At 33.1% G+C, this 13,890-nt stretch overlaps 1 protein-coding gene across 1 annotated transcript; it reads left to right on the top strand.

Moving 5' to 3' along the window:
• Positions 1-2,651: 2,651 nt before the first annotated feature.
• LOC149165002 (laccase-12-like) lies at positions 2,652-9,650 on the top strand. Its single transcript, XM_089432212.1, has 8 exons — positions 2,652-2,876; positions 2,997-3,148; positions 3,259-3,503; positions 3,598-3,726; positions 5,388-5,905; positions 6,913-6,914; positions 8,739-9,163; positions 9,254-9,650. The coding sequence occupies exons 1-8, from the start codon at positions 2,766-2,768 to the stop codon at positions 9,382-9,384; spliced, it is 1,713 nt and encodes a 570-aa protein (XP_089288338.1). The 5' UTR covers positions 2,652-2,765; the 3' UTR covers positions 9,385-9,650.
• Positions 9,651-13,890: the final 4,240 nt, after the last annotated feature.

The following is a 13,890-nucleotide window of genomic DNA, read 5'->3' as shown; positions in this document are numbered from 1 at the left end:
TTAAAATTCGAAAATTTGTATTCTAATATAAATACATTTATCCATATAATTAAATATTCACAAATATATTTACATTATTAAAATGCAAAAAAAATAAATGGATTCGGATTACTTAAATTAAAATTCTAAAAATTTTATTCTAATATAAATAATCTTATCCTTATAATGAAACGTTTATAAATATATTTACATTATTAAGATAGGAAAATAAATTAATCTTATTCATATAATTAAATATTTATAAACATACTTATATTATTAAAATGGAAAAATAAATTAAATTTTTAACATATGGCGCTTAAATAGGATTGATTACATGATAGAGTATGGACCAGAGATATATTTAAATTTAAATTAGATATTTCAGATCTTGCACTTAATTAGCATTGATTCCATGGCACATTATGGACAAGATATATATTTTACTCATATATTTGTATTATATATTTGACATATTACATTCAATTAGTCTTGATTACATTGCAACAAATGGACTAGATATATATCTTTATTTATATAACATATTTGATCTATTGCATTTAATTAACATTGATTACAAGGTAGAGTACAAGAGATGATATTTTGCTTCCATATATTTATATGGGCACAAAGATAAAAAAATTAAATAATTGACATATTGTCCAAAAAAAATCAGATATTTGAGATATTACACTTAATTACCATTGATTCAATTGCAAAGTATGGACAAGGGTGGATATTTTGTTCCCATATTTAAATAAATATGTAATATTTACATGTTAAGAAATAAATAATAAAATAAAAAGACCCAAAATTTTAAGTGCATTTCTTTCTCATTCATTAAAGGGAAATCATAAATAAGAAAAAGTTATAATTTAGGAGTACTTAAGATATATTCTATTCTAGTATTTTCAGCCAAAATTTAGCATTCTATAATGCAAGTAAACTAGAAAAAAGCATTCAAGTTAGCGTGAGACACGGTAATAGCTAGCCTAGGACACGGTAATGCCATATCTAGTAAAAGGAAAAAATAATTGACTATGTGAACAACACTATAAAAAAGCATTCAAGCTAGCGTGAGACACGGTAATAGCTAGCCTAGGACACGGTAATGCCATATCTAGTAAAAGGAAAAAATAATTGAGTATGTGAACAACACTATTGGATTACTTTCTGAAAACCCATCTTTTCAAAAATATTCTGAAAAGCCAATTAAAATATTAAAAAAAAATATATTTTTTTCAATGTTGTAACTTGTGTAAAAGGGTTTTAGTGAAAGGCTTGTTAAATGTTCCCATTGATTGTATTTATTCAACCACGCATGCAGTGACAGTAGATGTGGTATATTGTATTTGATTGTATTTATTCAACCACGCATGGAGTGACAGTAGATTTGGTATTTTATGTACAACAGGGAAAAAGTGTGCATTATATAAAAGCAATTAGATCACATCAGAACTAACTTTTGATATATATTTATTCAAAGTTCTATGCTCCGAGTCTTCATGACAAATGTGAGAAATCTACGGTTACAAAATTTGTATCATTTTTCAAATAATTTTTATGAAATTTTTTAACTGCGGTTTAATGAAGTTATAATTTTGTTAAAAAACAATCTAAATTTTTGTTGTAATATTGGAAATCTTAGTTAGAGCTGTTGAATTTCAGAGTTGGGGTGTTCTCGAAATTTTTGTAATGCCTAATTCATTTTCACTTAATGAAGTTATAATTTTACTTAAAAAAAATAATTTAAATTTTGTTATAATTTTAAAAATCTTAGTTAAAGCTAGCAAGTTTCAAGTTATTGAGTGTTCTAGAAATTCAAAATTTAAACAATCCCAAAATTAAATTTCTATGTAGACAAACCAATTTTTTTAATACGTAGTGGTGTTAATTTTTTTATTATTAATTTTACACTTCTTAATTTTTTTTGTCAGTGAGTTTTCCAACCAGCATGGCTTATTTTAATATGTTTTTAATAATATTTTGAGTTAGTAAATATAATCATTATAATTTATAAATTAATTTATGGTTCTACTAATACAATTTATATTAGTAAATATTGTTGATCTGGTCAATAAGGAGTAAGTTTTTACACATTGATAAATATGAAAATGACACTTCACTCTTACTAATAAGATATATATTTGTGTTAATTATTTATATATATAATTTCAAACTTCCTGGTCTTCATGATAAATGTGCAAAAAAATCTGAAGAAGAATGATCGGTGAAAGGGAATTTATGAATTTTTTTTGTGGGAAGTGACACACTGCTATTTCACGTGGGTTCCATCATTAATTAAGAGAGGGAAGCTTCATTCCAAACATGTAGGTACAACTAAAACGTTTATAGTGAGTAAAATCCAAAAATACTGGTGAAGGCCTGCTAGGAAACGTGATTAAAGTTGCGCTGGGAAATTCGAGATTGAAGCGCATGTGAGCAAACCAGTGATATACATTCAGAACAGTGGATATGGCAGCTTTTGCCCTGGAGAACTTTCGTACCTGTCATGTCTGGATTGAAATTTCAGTGAGTTGAGAGCCCAACACGCTACAATGACGACTCCGTTTGTCGTTTCAGACTTCCTCCTATTCCTAACAATGTGCTCATAAGCTTTTCGGTCTTATATATAGCCTGTCTCCTTAGCAGAAAGACACACCAGTATTGCCTTCAGTTCGGCACTGAGAGATCCATTTCTTTCAATGTTGAGACAGTGAGTAGTACTAGTTTGATATCTCTTTCAGGAATATATTGTGCTTGCAGGATATTTAGTTTCTGCAACAATGTCGTTGCATCCAGTGCGTCTATCTTCTGCTCTCCTTGTTTTGCTACTCGCATTTGTTGCTTATTTAGTTGCTGTAACAAACACAGATGTCCACAATTATACCTTCATTGTAAGTTTACTTAAGAGTTATTTTCAAGTTTCATTTTTGCATAAAGAAAGGCTTGGAGAAAAATGAGCTTCGTGTAACATAATATATCTATAATATGTGATCCCTTGACTGCCTGAACAGATTAGAAAGAAGACAGTTACCAGGCTGTGCAAGAAGCGTATAATAGCCACCGTCAATGGACAGCTACCAGGCCCAACTATCCATGTACGTGATGGAGACGTTGTTAATATCAAAGCTTATAACAAAGCTGGGTACAATGCCACTCTTCACTGGTATGTCTCTGCAAGTTGACAAATCATATTTCACAGCTTTAGTACATCTGCTATTGTTATAGATAGGTTTGGTGATATGGGTTATAAGAGTTGTTGTTACATATTGTCAGGCATGGAGTCGAGCAGTTGCGTACAGGATGGGCCGATGGACCTGCATATGTTACACACTGCCCCATTCCACCAGGTGGCCGTTATACATACAGATTCACCATTTCTGAACAGGAAGGCACCGTGTGGTGGCACGCTCATGTGTCATGGCTCCGAGCTACGGTGCATGGAGCTTTCGTAATCCTTCCTAGGAGAGGAAAACCATATCCCTTTCCTAAACCCCGTGCTGAAGTTCCTATTGTAATAGGTGATTATCTGCTATGAAATTCAAAAGCAAATGTCTTATGCTTAATGGATTTTAATGGTTGATATTGATTCAAAGCGATTATGATATTGAACAGGAGAGTGGTGGAACAATAACCCAGTTGCTGTTATAGATGAAGCCGTTCGTACAGGTGGTGCGCCTAATGTATCTGATGCCTTCACAATAAATGGACAGCCAGGAGATCTGTTCCCCTGCTCTAGCTCTGGTATTAAGTTTTAACTTGCACAAACTTTTGGTGGACTTGTATTGGTTGTTGTATTTTCACATTTGGTGGGAAATCGTGGACTAACAGTCATTCTGGGATGGGATTCACTCTGACTACTCATAAAGGTAATAATAATGGTTTAGAAGTTTATTAAACCCTACTGATTTTGGTGTACTGTAAATTTTAACCAGCATCCGCCCAAATTAGATTCCTCTATTTTGAAAAAGGTTAATTAGATTCCCTTATTTTAAGGGTGTTATAATTTCCCTCTCACCTCATTGGGTTGGGTTGGGATTCGATGACCACTCATAAAAATAATAGTAATGGTTTGGGTATATTAATTGATATAAAAAACATAGTTATCAAATTAGGCCGAACTGGCCCCAAAAAATCGAAAATTCTAGGATTCGGGTCAGTTGGCGTATTATTCATGAATTCGAATACGGTACGGAGCCGTGAGTTGAAGATAGATTCTATATTAAAAAATCTTCAAAACCAGAAATTTCTATATTGAAAAAATTGTAAAAAGGCGTTTATTCTATATTAAAAAAATTGCAAAACACATTAAAATGCATTTTCGCATTTCCGTTGTTTTTTTTAAGATGATAGTGATTATTAAGTTAGGTGATAGCAGATTTGCAGCTAACTGTCAAACGAAGATCACTGCTTTGGCTTTTTAAAATGATAGTGATTATTAAGTTAGGTAATAGCGATTACCAGAGTTGCAGTTAACTGTAAAACGGAGATCACTGCTTTGGAATTCAATTAGATAGTTTCATTTTCGTAGATGATAGTGATTATTAAGTCAGATGATAGCGATTACCAGAACTGCAGTTAACTGCAAAATGAAGATGACTGTTGTGGAATTCAATTAGAATTTTCCATGATCAGAAAAGGTTAATCTATTGTCTTTTTTATGGTTGAATAAATTTGGATCTCAGATGTTTTAATCTTTCTCATAAATCTTTGATTTGAATAGCAAACCTTCTTACAGTTATCTAAACTATGATTTTGATAATTAGATGCTTAAGTGAATTCAAGTCTGGATGCATTAACAGATGATTCAACTTTCATCTATTAAAACCAGAGCTACTGAAATACTAGCCTTTTCTTAAGCCAAAGCCAAATTACTTCGGGTTTGAAAGCCATAACCAATGTTTGCAGTTGTAGTTGCGGCTTCAAATGGAATTCCAAGTAGATTCGACTGTCGTCAAATAAATGTTAAAATGTTATGTTTTATTTGTTCATCCACAAATATATAGAAATTTGTTTATATTTTCTCAATTACCATTGTGATAATAGTTTTGAAATTGTGTATTATGGTCCTATCTACAATTTTTTTAGTTTTAAAAAAAAAATTATGATTTTAGTAGGTAATAGTATAATTAGATTTGTCTGTATTGATTTTTATTTTTATTATGATTTTAGTATGTAATAGTATAATTAGATTTTTTATGTATTGTTTTTTATTTTTATTTTTTTCTAATTTTATATTGGTGAAGGTAAACTTTAAAAATAATATAGAAATAGAGTAGGGAATTGAATAATTCACCTTATTAATGTCTATCTAAAACCCAGTGGACCAGTTTATTTCTATTTTGAATTGAATTTGAATTCGATAATATAGTAAACACTGATCCGAAGATCATTTGTTGATGCAGAAACGTTTCGATTTGCTGTAAAACAAGGAGAAACCTACCTTCTGCGGATCGTGAATGCTGCACTCAATAGTGGGCACTTTTTTAAGATAGCAGGCCATGAATTTACAGTTGTAGCAGTGGATGCTTGCTATACCAAGCCATACAAAACCGATGTGCTCGTCATCGCTGCTGGACAGACTACAGATGTTCTTTTGACGGCCAACCAGCCTGTGGTCAAATACTATATGTCCGCCCGGGCATATAATAATCAGGCAGCAGGCGCTTTCGATAACACAACAGCTACCGCCATTCTGGAGTATATTGGACATCAACATTCTACTCGTCCAATTATGCCTAGCCTTCCATATTACAATGATACTGCGACTGTCAATAGATTTAGCAATGCACTGCGAAGCCTGGCATCCCGGGAGTACCGAGTGGATGTTCCGCGTAAAATAGATGAAGACCTGATCATGACAGTTGGACTGGGGTTAAGTCCGTGCGGTACTGGTAAAACCTGTGAAGGCCCCAACGGGATTGTAAGATTTTGAGAAACACAGATAGATCTAGATCTGCAAAACAATAACAAGCTTGCAAGGCAAAGAAGAAAGCGAGCAAGAATTGAGAAAGAATGAAAAGTAAATCTACATTATGAGGTTTAGTATAAATACATAAAAGCACTTAAGTTAAGCTTAGTTGTGCATGCAATAACTAAAGCTAACTAAAGCTAAGTGTGCTGTGCCGCATGCATGCAAACAATGAGTTCACTGGACCTAATCTAGGTGCATGTACACCAGCACAACTAGTCTACAGCTAGTCTAAGTCTACGGCTAGTCTACAGCTAGTGCATGTACACCAACACCCCCCTTAAGCGTAACTTAGGTGAGTGTGATGCAATAATGAATGAGTCCCGGCAACACGGCCATTTTAGGTACCCATATACAATGCATAAAAATGAGGAAAGAGGGAAAACCCAGTGGGAAGAAAACCCCCCTCAAATATAATGCAAAAATAGAGATAAATCTTCATGATATGATCATGCAGAAGTGGAATAAACGTTAAAATTGAAGCGGGAGATGTCGCTGGTGCTGATTTGGATGGCTCCACTCACTGACTTCACTACTGATCCTCCGCGGCTTACCGTGGCAGACTGTTGCCCTTCGCTGAAATCCATACTGTATGTGTTAATCCCCGCTGGAGCACTGAACGTCTGGGAAGCGCTCCCAGAATTCAACACTACCATGGAAGCGTCTGTCAGTACTGTAGTTACGTGTACTTTATCGCTCAGCTCATCGGAGTGCAACACCTTGCAACTGTCGATGGTGGCATTGGCGTTCTTGGATTGGGTGTAATAGAACAGGTAGAGAGCGTCCTCTGTCACGGCGGGCTCGCTGCCCGTCTTGTACCATCGGATGTAATGCTCGCCCAGATCCAGGTACGCCTGGTGTGTGAAGCTCGCCACGCTCTTGGCGTTATCGCCTTGGCTCAGCGGAGGTGCCACGTAGGAGCTCTCCAACCAGTCATTCCACGTGACGATCTCGACTAGAGGTGGGTTGAGGCTTATGATCTGCTGCCATCGGGTGAGCCAGAGGCCCGGGCCTTGATAATTGCCCTTCACTTGGCAATTGCAATTATTTTCGTCGGAATTCATGCACGCCGACGAGCAACAGCTATCGCTCTGGATGTTCTTGAAGAACCAAGGGCTCGGGGTAGCCATGTACACCTTACCCTTCTCGTTACAGGCCTGCAGATAATTGCTGTCCTTGTCACCCGACGGCGTCTGGAGAGCCGAGTCGTAGTAAGGCCAGGCCGAGGTGTCCCACGCCATGAGACCGGTTGGCCCTCCATGGGCGACGTGTAGGCGAATTCGGACCACCCAATCTGGGGGCCGTTCCAGCGCATAATCATCGATGTCAAGATCGTTGGTGAATCTGAGAGGAACTCCTCCTGCTTCAGTTGGTGAGCACGACATTAGGCTTTCCGCGGCGGCCTGTATGAGACTCGAATTGAAGTAGGAGTTGCCCTTCTTGCCGATGCTGACGACTGTGTAATTGATGCCGAGCTCGCGAAGCTCCGCCATGCGGCGCTCGGCCTTCTTCAAGACGAAATTGTTGTAACCGCCGCAGAGGCCGCGATCGCCCGTGACGACGACGATGGCGATCTTCTTGATAGGACGGATTTGCATGAGAGGAATGTCGATGTCCTCGGTCTGGAGCTGGTCGTTGAGGTTGTAGAGAACCTGGACGAGGGTTTCTGAGAAGGGACGCCCGTTCACCACAGCTTCCTGAGCACGGCGGACCTTGGCAGCGGCCACTTTCTGCACTTTGTTGGCAGTCCAGGACTCATTATCGGGGCTATCGGGGTGGCCCTTTTCTTGGGCGTCCAAACCCTCAACGATATTCGTGCTTCCCGCGCAGACCAGTTGATCGACGACGAAACCCGTGAATTCGAACTCTTGGTCATCATCGGGTTGTAAGCTTGTTTGCCTTTCAATCTCTCGCAAGTTCGAAATCGAATCCAGAGGATCGTCGTCTTCGTACTCACCACCGTCGGTTTCTTGGAGACCTTGGACGTAGTTGGTGGCGTACAGGCTGGCGACATGAGGGTCCTCCGGTTCTAAGCTAAAGCTTTCATGACAATTTCTATAGATTGCAATTGAATCCTCTACCATTTTAAGCATTTCATTTTGTTTTCCAAACAATTCTTCCAAAATTTTCCATACCTGATTTGGAGTTGAACATGATTCAACATAAAATAGCAGTTCCGGAGAAATAGAAAAACATAGGATGCCGAAGGCCTCGTCCATGCGATTGAAATATCTTGATTTCTCCACTGCCGATGTTGGTTCAACTTCCGTTTCCATGGTTATTCGAAATAAGCCTCTACTTCTGAGATGAAGTTGAATCTTTGGCTTCCATTCGAAATAGTTATATGGAGTGAGAATTGCCGATGGTGGAAACTCCAATTTAGACTCCATTCTTTGATGTTGCTTCAATCTTCTGAACCTGCAAATAAATTGCTTGTGCACTGATTTACAAATCCCTGTGCTCTGATACCATGTAAGATTTTGAGAAACACAGATAGATCTAGATCTGCAAAACAATAACAAGCTTGCAAGGCAAAGAAGAAAGCGAGCAAGAATTGAGAAAGAATGAAAAGTAAATCTACATTATGAGGTTTAGTATAAATACATAAAAGCACTTAAGTTAAGCTTAGTTGTGCATGCAATAACTAAAGCTAACTAAAGCTAAGTGTGCTGTGCCGCATGCATGCAAACAATGAGTTCACTGGACCTAATCTAGGTGCATGTACACCAGCACAACTAGTCTACGGCTAGTCTACAGCTAGTGCATGTACACCAACAGGGATGAGGCTGAGTGCAAGTGTCAACAACGTATCCTACGTGGAGCCCACGGTGGCCCTTCTTCAAGCATATTATTTCTCCATTAATGGTGTCTTCACGATGGATTTCCCATCAAAACCCCCTGTTAGATTTAACTACACGGGCGAGGATATAATCGAAAGTCTTTGGGTTCCTGACAGTGGCACAAAATTGAAGGTGCTCGACTACGGCTCGACAGTGCAGCTAGTTTTCCAGGCAACAAACATCTTCGTGGCTGAAAACCATCCGATGCATCTTCATGGTTACAACTTTTACGTGGTGGGACAAGGTTCCGGGAACTATGACCCTGTAAAGGACCCGGTTAAATTTAATCTGGTTGATCCCCCACAGCGCAACACAGTAATCGCTCCAGTAAGCGGGTGGGTTGCCATAAGATTCAAAGCTGACAATCCAGGTATATTTTTAGCTTTCCAAATCAATCTGATCATATTTAATTCATTACCATGTTTTGCCTTAATCTAACAATCGGCAAACTGTTGTACAGGAGTGTGGTTTCTGCACTGCCATTTAGACGACCATTTCACTTGGGGGTTGAATATGGTGTTTCTAGTGAAAAATGGCAGCGGTCCTCTGCAGTCATTGGAACCTCCTCCTCCAGACCTTCCCATGTGCTAGACAAGGAAATATCAATAACGGGGTAATAATGCTTGAGCAAGGTAATTGAGCTCAATGCACAGGGTTAGGGTTTGTGTTGCAAAGGGTGTAGGTGGCTTTCAATTTAAAATCTCGTAACTCCAATAAGATATGAATGTTGTGTAATTTGTATCTCTAAATATTAAATCGCATTTGATAAGGTGGAGCATTTAAAATTGTCGTTAAATAGTACGACAGTATCTGCTTTTGTGTTTATATGAGTGCCTCATTGTGTAACATAAAATGTCAGTCTAACTGAACATTATGTGCCTCATTATGTGCCTCATTTGGATTTTTGCTTTTTAGTGACTGATTTATGAATACTTACGGTATGAATTTTAATAGTTTAAAGATGAGTGATTTTAATAATAAAATTCTCCCTGTGCAGAAAACAACTATTTGCAAAGCTTCTATATCACGTCACCAATTATTTGTGAAGCTTCAAAACAAACTATCGCGATGACTCACGAATTTTTAAATCATTATTCATTAAGGAACGATTAAAATATATAAAGCATTGATAACTTTATATACAAATACCATGTTTATAACATTAAATAATTATTTCTCAAGCTTCAAAATAATGTATGAAAAGTGTGAAAACTGATTTTTTTTAAGAAACAACTAAAATATATAAATACAAGTGTAATATGTAGCTGGAGGGTTTAATACTTATTTTTATTTTTAAGTAAAATGTAATTCATATTTAATTTAGATTAATTTAAATGTTTAGAGTTAAAAATTTTCGAAACCATATAATTGATAGTTAATGTAGATTAATTTAAATGTTTATAAAATTAAAAATCTCTTAAATCATATATTTAAAGTATGCTACATAACAATTGTAAACACAAATTTAAAATAGGCTTACATATATATCATATTTATATATTTAAAATTAAATTATTTTTATGTAAAAACTTGTATTAAAAATTACCAATATATAAATTTGGAAATGCAACATCAATATTTTTCATATAAAAAACATAAAAAATAAATAAATTAAACATTGTCTAAATAAATAAATTATATTTAAAAAGAAATCTAAATAGTTTATGCAAATAAATTAATTTAAATGAATATTGTAACTAAAAAAATGTGGTTATTTATTTTATATTAAATTCATTATCCAATTATTAATTAAAAATTATAAACTATCAAATTAAAAATAATATAATATAATATAATATGAATGACTATATTTATTGTCTTGCACATTTTTATTAGTAAAATATATAGTAAAAATAAATATTTAAAAAGTGAGATGTAAAAATAAATTATTAAGCATAAATATTTAGATTTGATAGGTGTACTCCTTATTAAATGTTATGACACTTGGTTTGGTACTTTATACAATGACAATTCATTTTCATAAATATTTAGATTTGATGGCCATACTCTTTCGTTTCATACTCTATCTATCTATCTATCTATCTATCTATCTATCTATCTATATATATATATATATATATATATATATATATATATATATTTCTGACAATTCAAAATTAAACATCATGAAATTAGTCATTTCAATCTAAATGAACAAATCAGAAAATAGAAATTCAAATTCAAAAAAATTCATTTTTCTTTTCAAAATATTTAGTTTAATGTTTGTTTTTTTGAAAACTTTAATAAATTTCATAACATTTATTTAGAAATTTCAAAACTAATTGAAAATAAAATCTTTTTGACTAAACTAAAAATCAATATATCCTACTTCAGGAAGAATAAAAATGTCAACTTTTATAATAATTTGAATTTTAAATATTCACTTAAGCTTCTCTAAAAGTTTATTTAATAAATGATTTATAATAATTTTATTTATAAAAATATTTTATTTTTTATTTTTTCATAAAGTTTAGTTATGATTTAATTATAAATAGAAATTTGTATAGAAATTGAATATCAAAATTAATGGACAGAATTAGATTTTTCCCAAAACAATAACATTTTATTATTTCATAAATAAATGTTCTATCCTATAAACCAAATTTAACTTAAATAAAATTTAATATTAAAAATATTTATTTAAAGATTTAAAATAAATAATTATTTTATCTAATATATAAATTAAATTTAACTCGCATAGATTTATCTTATTTGGAGATTTACCATGTGTTAAGAGTTAAGAGGGATCAAATCTATCATGATGTAAAGCACATTTTAAGTGTAAAAGTTGAGAAAATGTTTACACCTTCATAAATTTGATTCCCATATGTGCTTCTAGAGTTAAGATGGATCTAAACATGCTAATTTTTAAATATATTATTTATATTTATATAAATTTTGCATTTCTCTAAGTCTCAAGGATTAGCTTAAAGTTTTTTTGGTATTGTTGCTAGTTTTTGTTGTTCACAAGTTTGTCTCTCTTCGATTCTCTTAGAGTGAGGTCACATAATAAGGAACAAAGATTTACCCGGTTGACCATCCACAAAATTTGGAGAAGTACTCAAAATTTCTCATCCTTTCATTCCAAGTGAAATAAATAAATTAAAAAATCACATTTTTATATATACATATATTCTTATTTTTAATCTCATATCTATATCTATATATATATATATATATATATATATATATATATATATATATATATATATATATATATATATATACTTAAATTTTATGATATGAAATATGAATCATTATTATTATTCATTTCCAAGGCATAATTTTAACAATTAATATGCATGATGACCACTATTAGTTTACAATTGAACATAATATTCAACTTTGAAAAATACATATTTTTTTGTGGATAATTGTCTCCTAACATATTTTATGCCATAACTTATTGATGAATACTATTTCTCAATGTCCTTCATTACAAAATTTTTTGTTCATGATCCCCAATACAAAAACCCCATTAAATAACATTCGATACAATTGGAGGAATTTGTATAATTAGCCAATGATTTTTTATTTAAAAACTAAGATTTATTTGGTACCCTTTACCTAAATCAAATATAGCATGTCTCTTTGACTTACTTTAGATTCCATATCATTTGCAAGTGTGAACCCACCTCCATGCTTGTAAAATGGCTGCATAGATATTTCAATATAAAAAAACTAACCCTGCAGAGTAAAAAAACATTATTCCTCTAACACATCTTTTGCACCCTTAAAATCCATGAGGGAATTTTCCGTGAGACTATACACATGTTTGAGAACTTCTTCTTAAAACTATGCAAAAAAATCCACCTCGCCTTTCCATCTGCATTAATAATAGTTAGCAACAATTTAAGAAAATTAAAAACATATAAGGACTTGGATTATAAATTGGAGTATAAGAGATTGAGTACCTTTCATGGTTAGTTTTGGTATCATTTATCAAACATATTTTCAAAGACACCATATGAAAATTGGATCGATAATCTGTTTGGGAGAGTATGTGATTTTCTTTCTGCCGAAAATAACAACACAAGGAATACTATACAACACTCTATACATATATTTCATGATGAATGAAATAACCCAAGATGTTTATAAGACTTTTTCAGAAGAAAAAGAAAAAAATGGTAATGACATACTAGTATCAATACTTACTATCAAGGAAGAATCCCATGTTTTGCAGTGACAATGACATTAAATGAAATTTAACAGTTTCCATCAACATAAAGAGAAAACCATTCAAACATGAAGATTATTCATCCTTTAATTGTCAATTTTGACTTGCATAAATTTTTGGTGGGTAGTAACCATTACTAAGTTTGCACATTTACACTTTTACTCCTATATGTTAAAGCATTGAAGAAAACATAAATAATGGTAGATATATTTGTTTCCATCTTGTTACTATTTATCTTTTATGAAAATACTTGCTTAAATTATGGTGGGTAGTAAGTGAGGTTATTTAGGTGAGTATGAACTATTTTCAAGGATTTTAATTTTAGATTGTTTTCCTATGAAACTTAAGAATGAAAAATCATTGCACAGATATTTAAAAATCATGTCATAAATATTGAAAATACATACATAAATGATGGAAACAAAAATTGAGGTAGTTATCCACATGGTACGAAGGCTACAATATGACCTTTAAACGTATGGTCTAATCAAATGTTTGAAAAATAATTTTTCAATAATATTAAAAAATAAATATTTGTTTTTCAAATTTAAACATTATAATTTTCATTGGTCAATACTAAACTAATAATTGTCAACAATCAAATCAATTGCCTTCATAAAGACTAATAACCATGACAACCATAAATCTCAATGGCATGGAATCCGAATAAAGAGTCCTAAAATGAGTGTGTGATACAGCTCATAGAACTCGAGGTCCAATAATTTCACTATGCGAAATTCTAGTGAGAGCCACCTTTGATTCCAAGTTGTCCATTTACAAGATATAACAGTGATTATCAAAATTGGAAACTAATAAATTTAAGGGTTTGATACATAGCGTTTCAATGATCATGAACATCTCAGCCAGCAATCTTTCTCCTGATTGATGTTCATGATCATCTCTTCTAACGAGAAAAT

This window comes from Pinus tabuliformis, chromosome 5_1, assembly GCF_031772625.1.
Source record: "Pinus tabuliformis cultivar Carrire ecotype Pingquan chromosome 5_1, CPIR1, whole genome shotgun sequence".
Taxonomy (NCBI): domain Eukaryota; kingdom Viridiplantae; phylum Streptophyta; class Pinopsida; order Pinales; family Pinaceae; genus Pinus; species Pinus tabuliformis.
The sequence above is the reverse complement of the archived record's forward strand: the minus strand, read 5'-3'. Positions and strand labels throughout refer to the sequence as shown.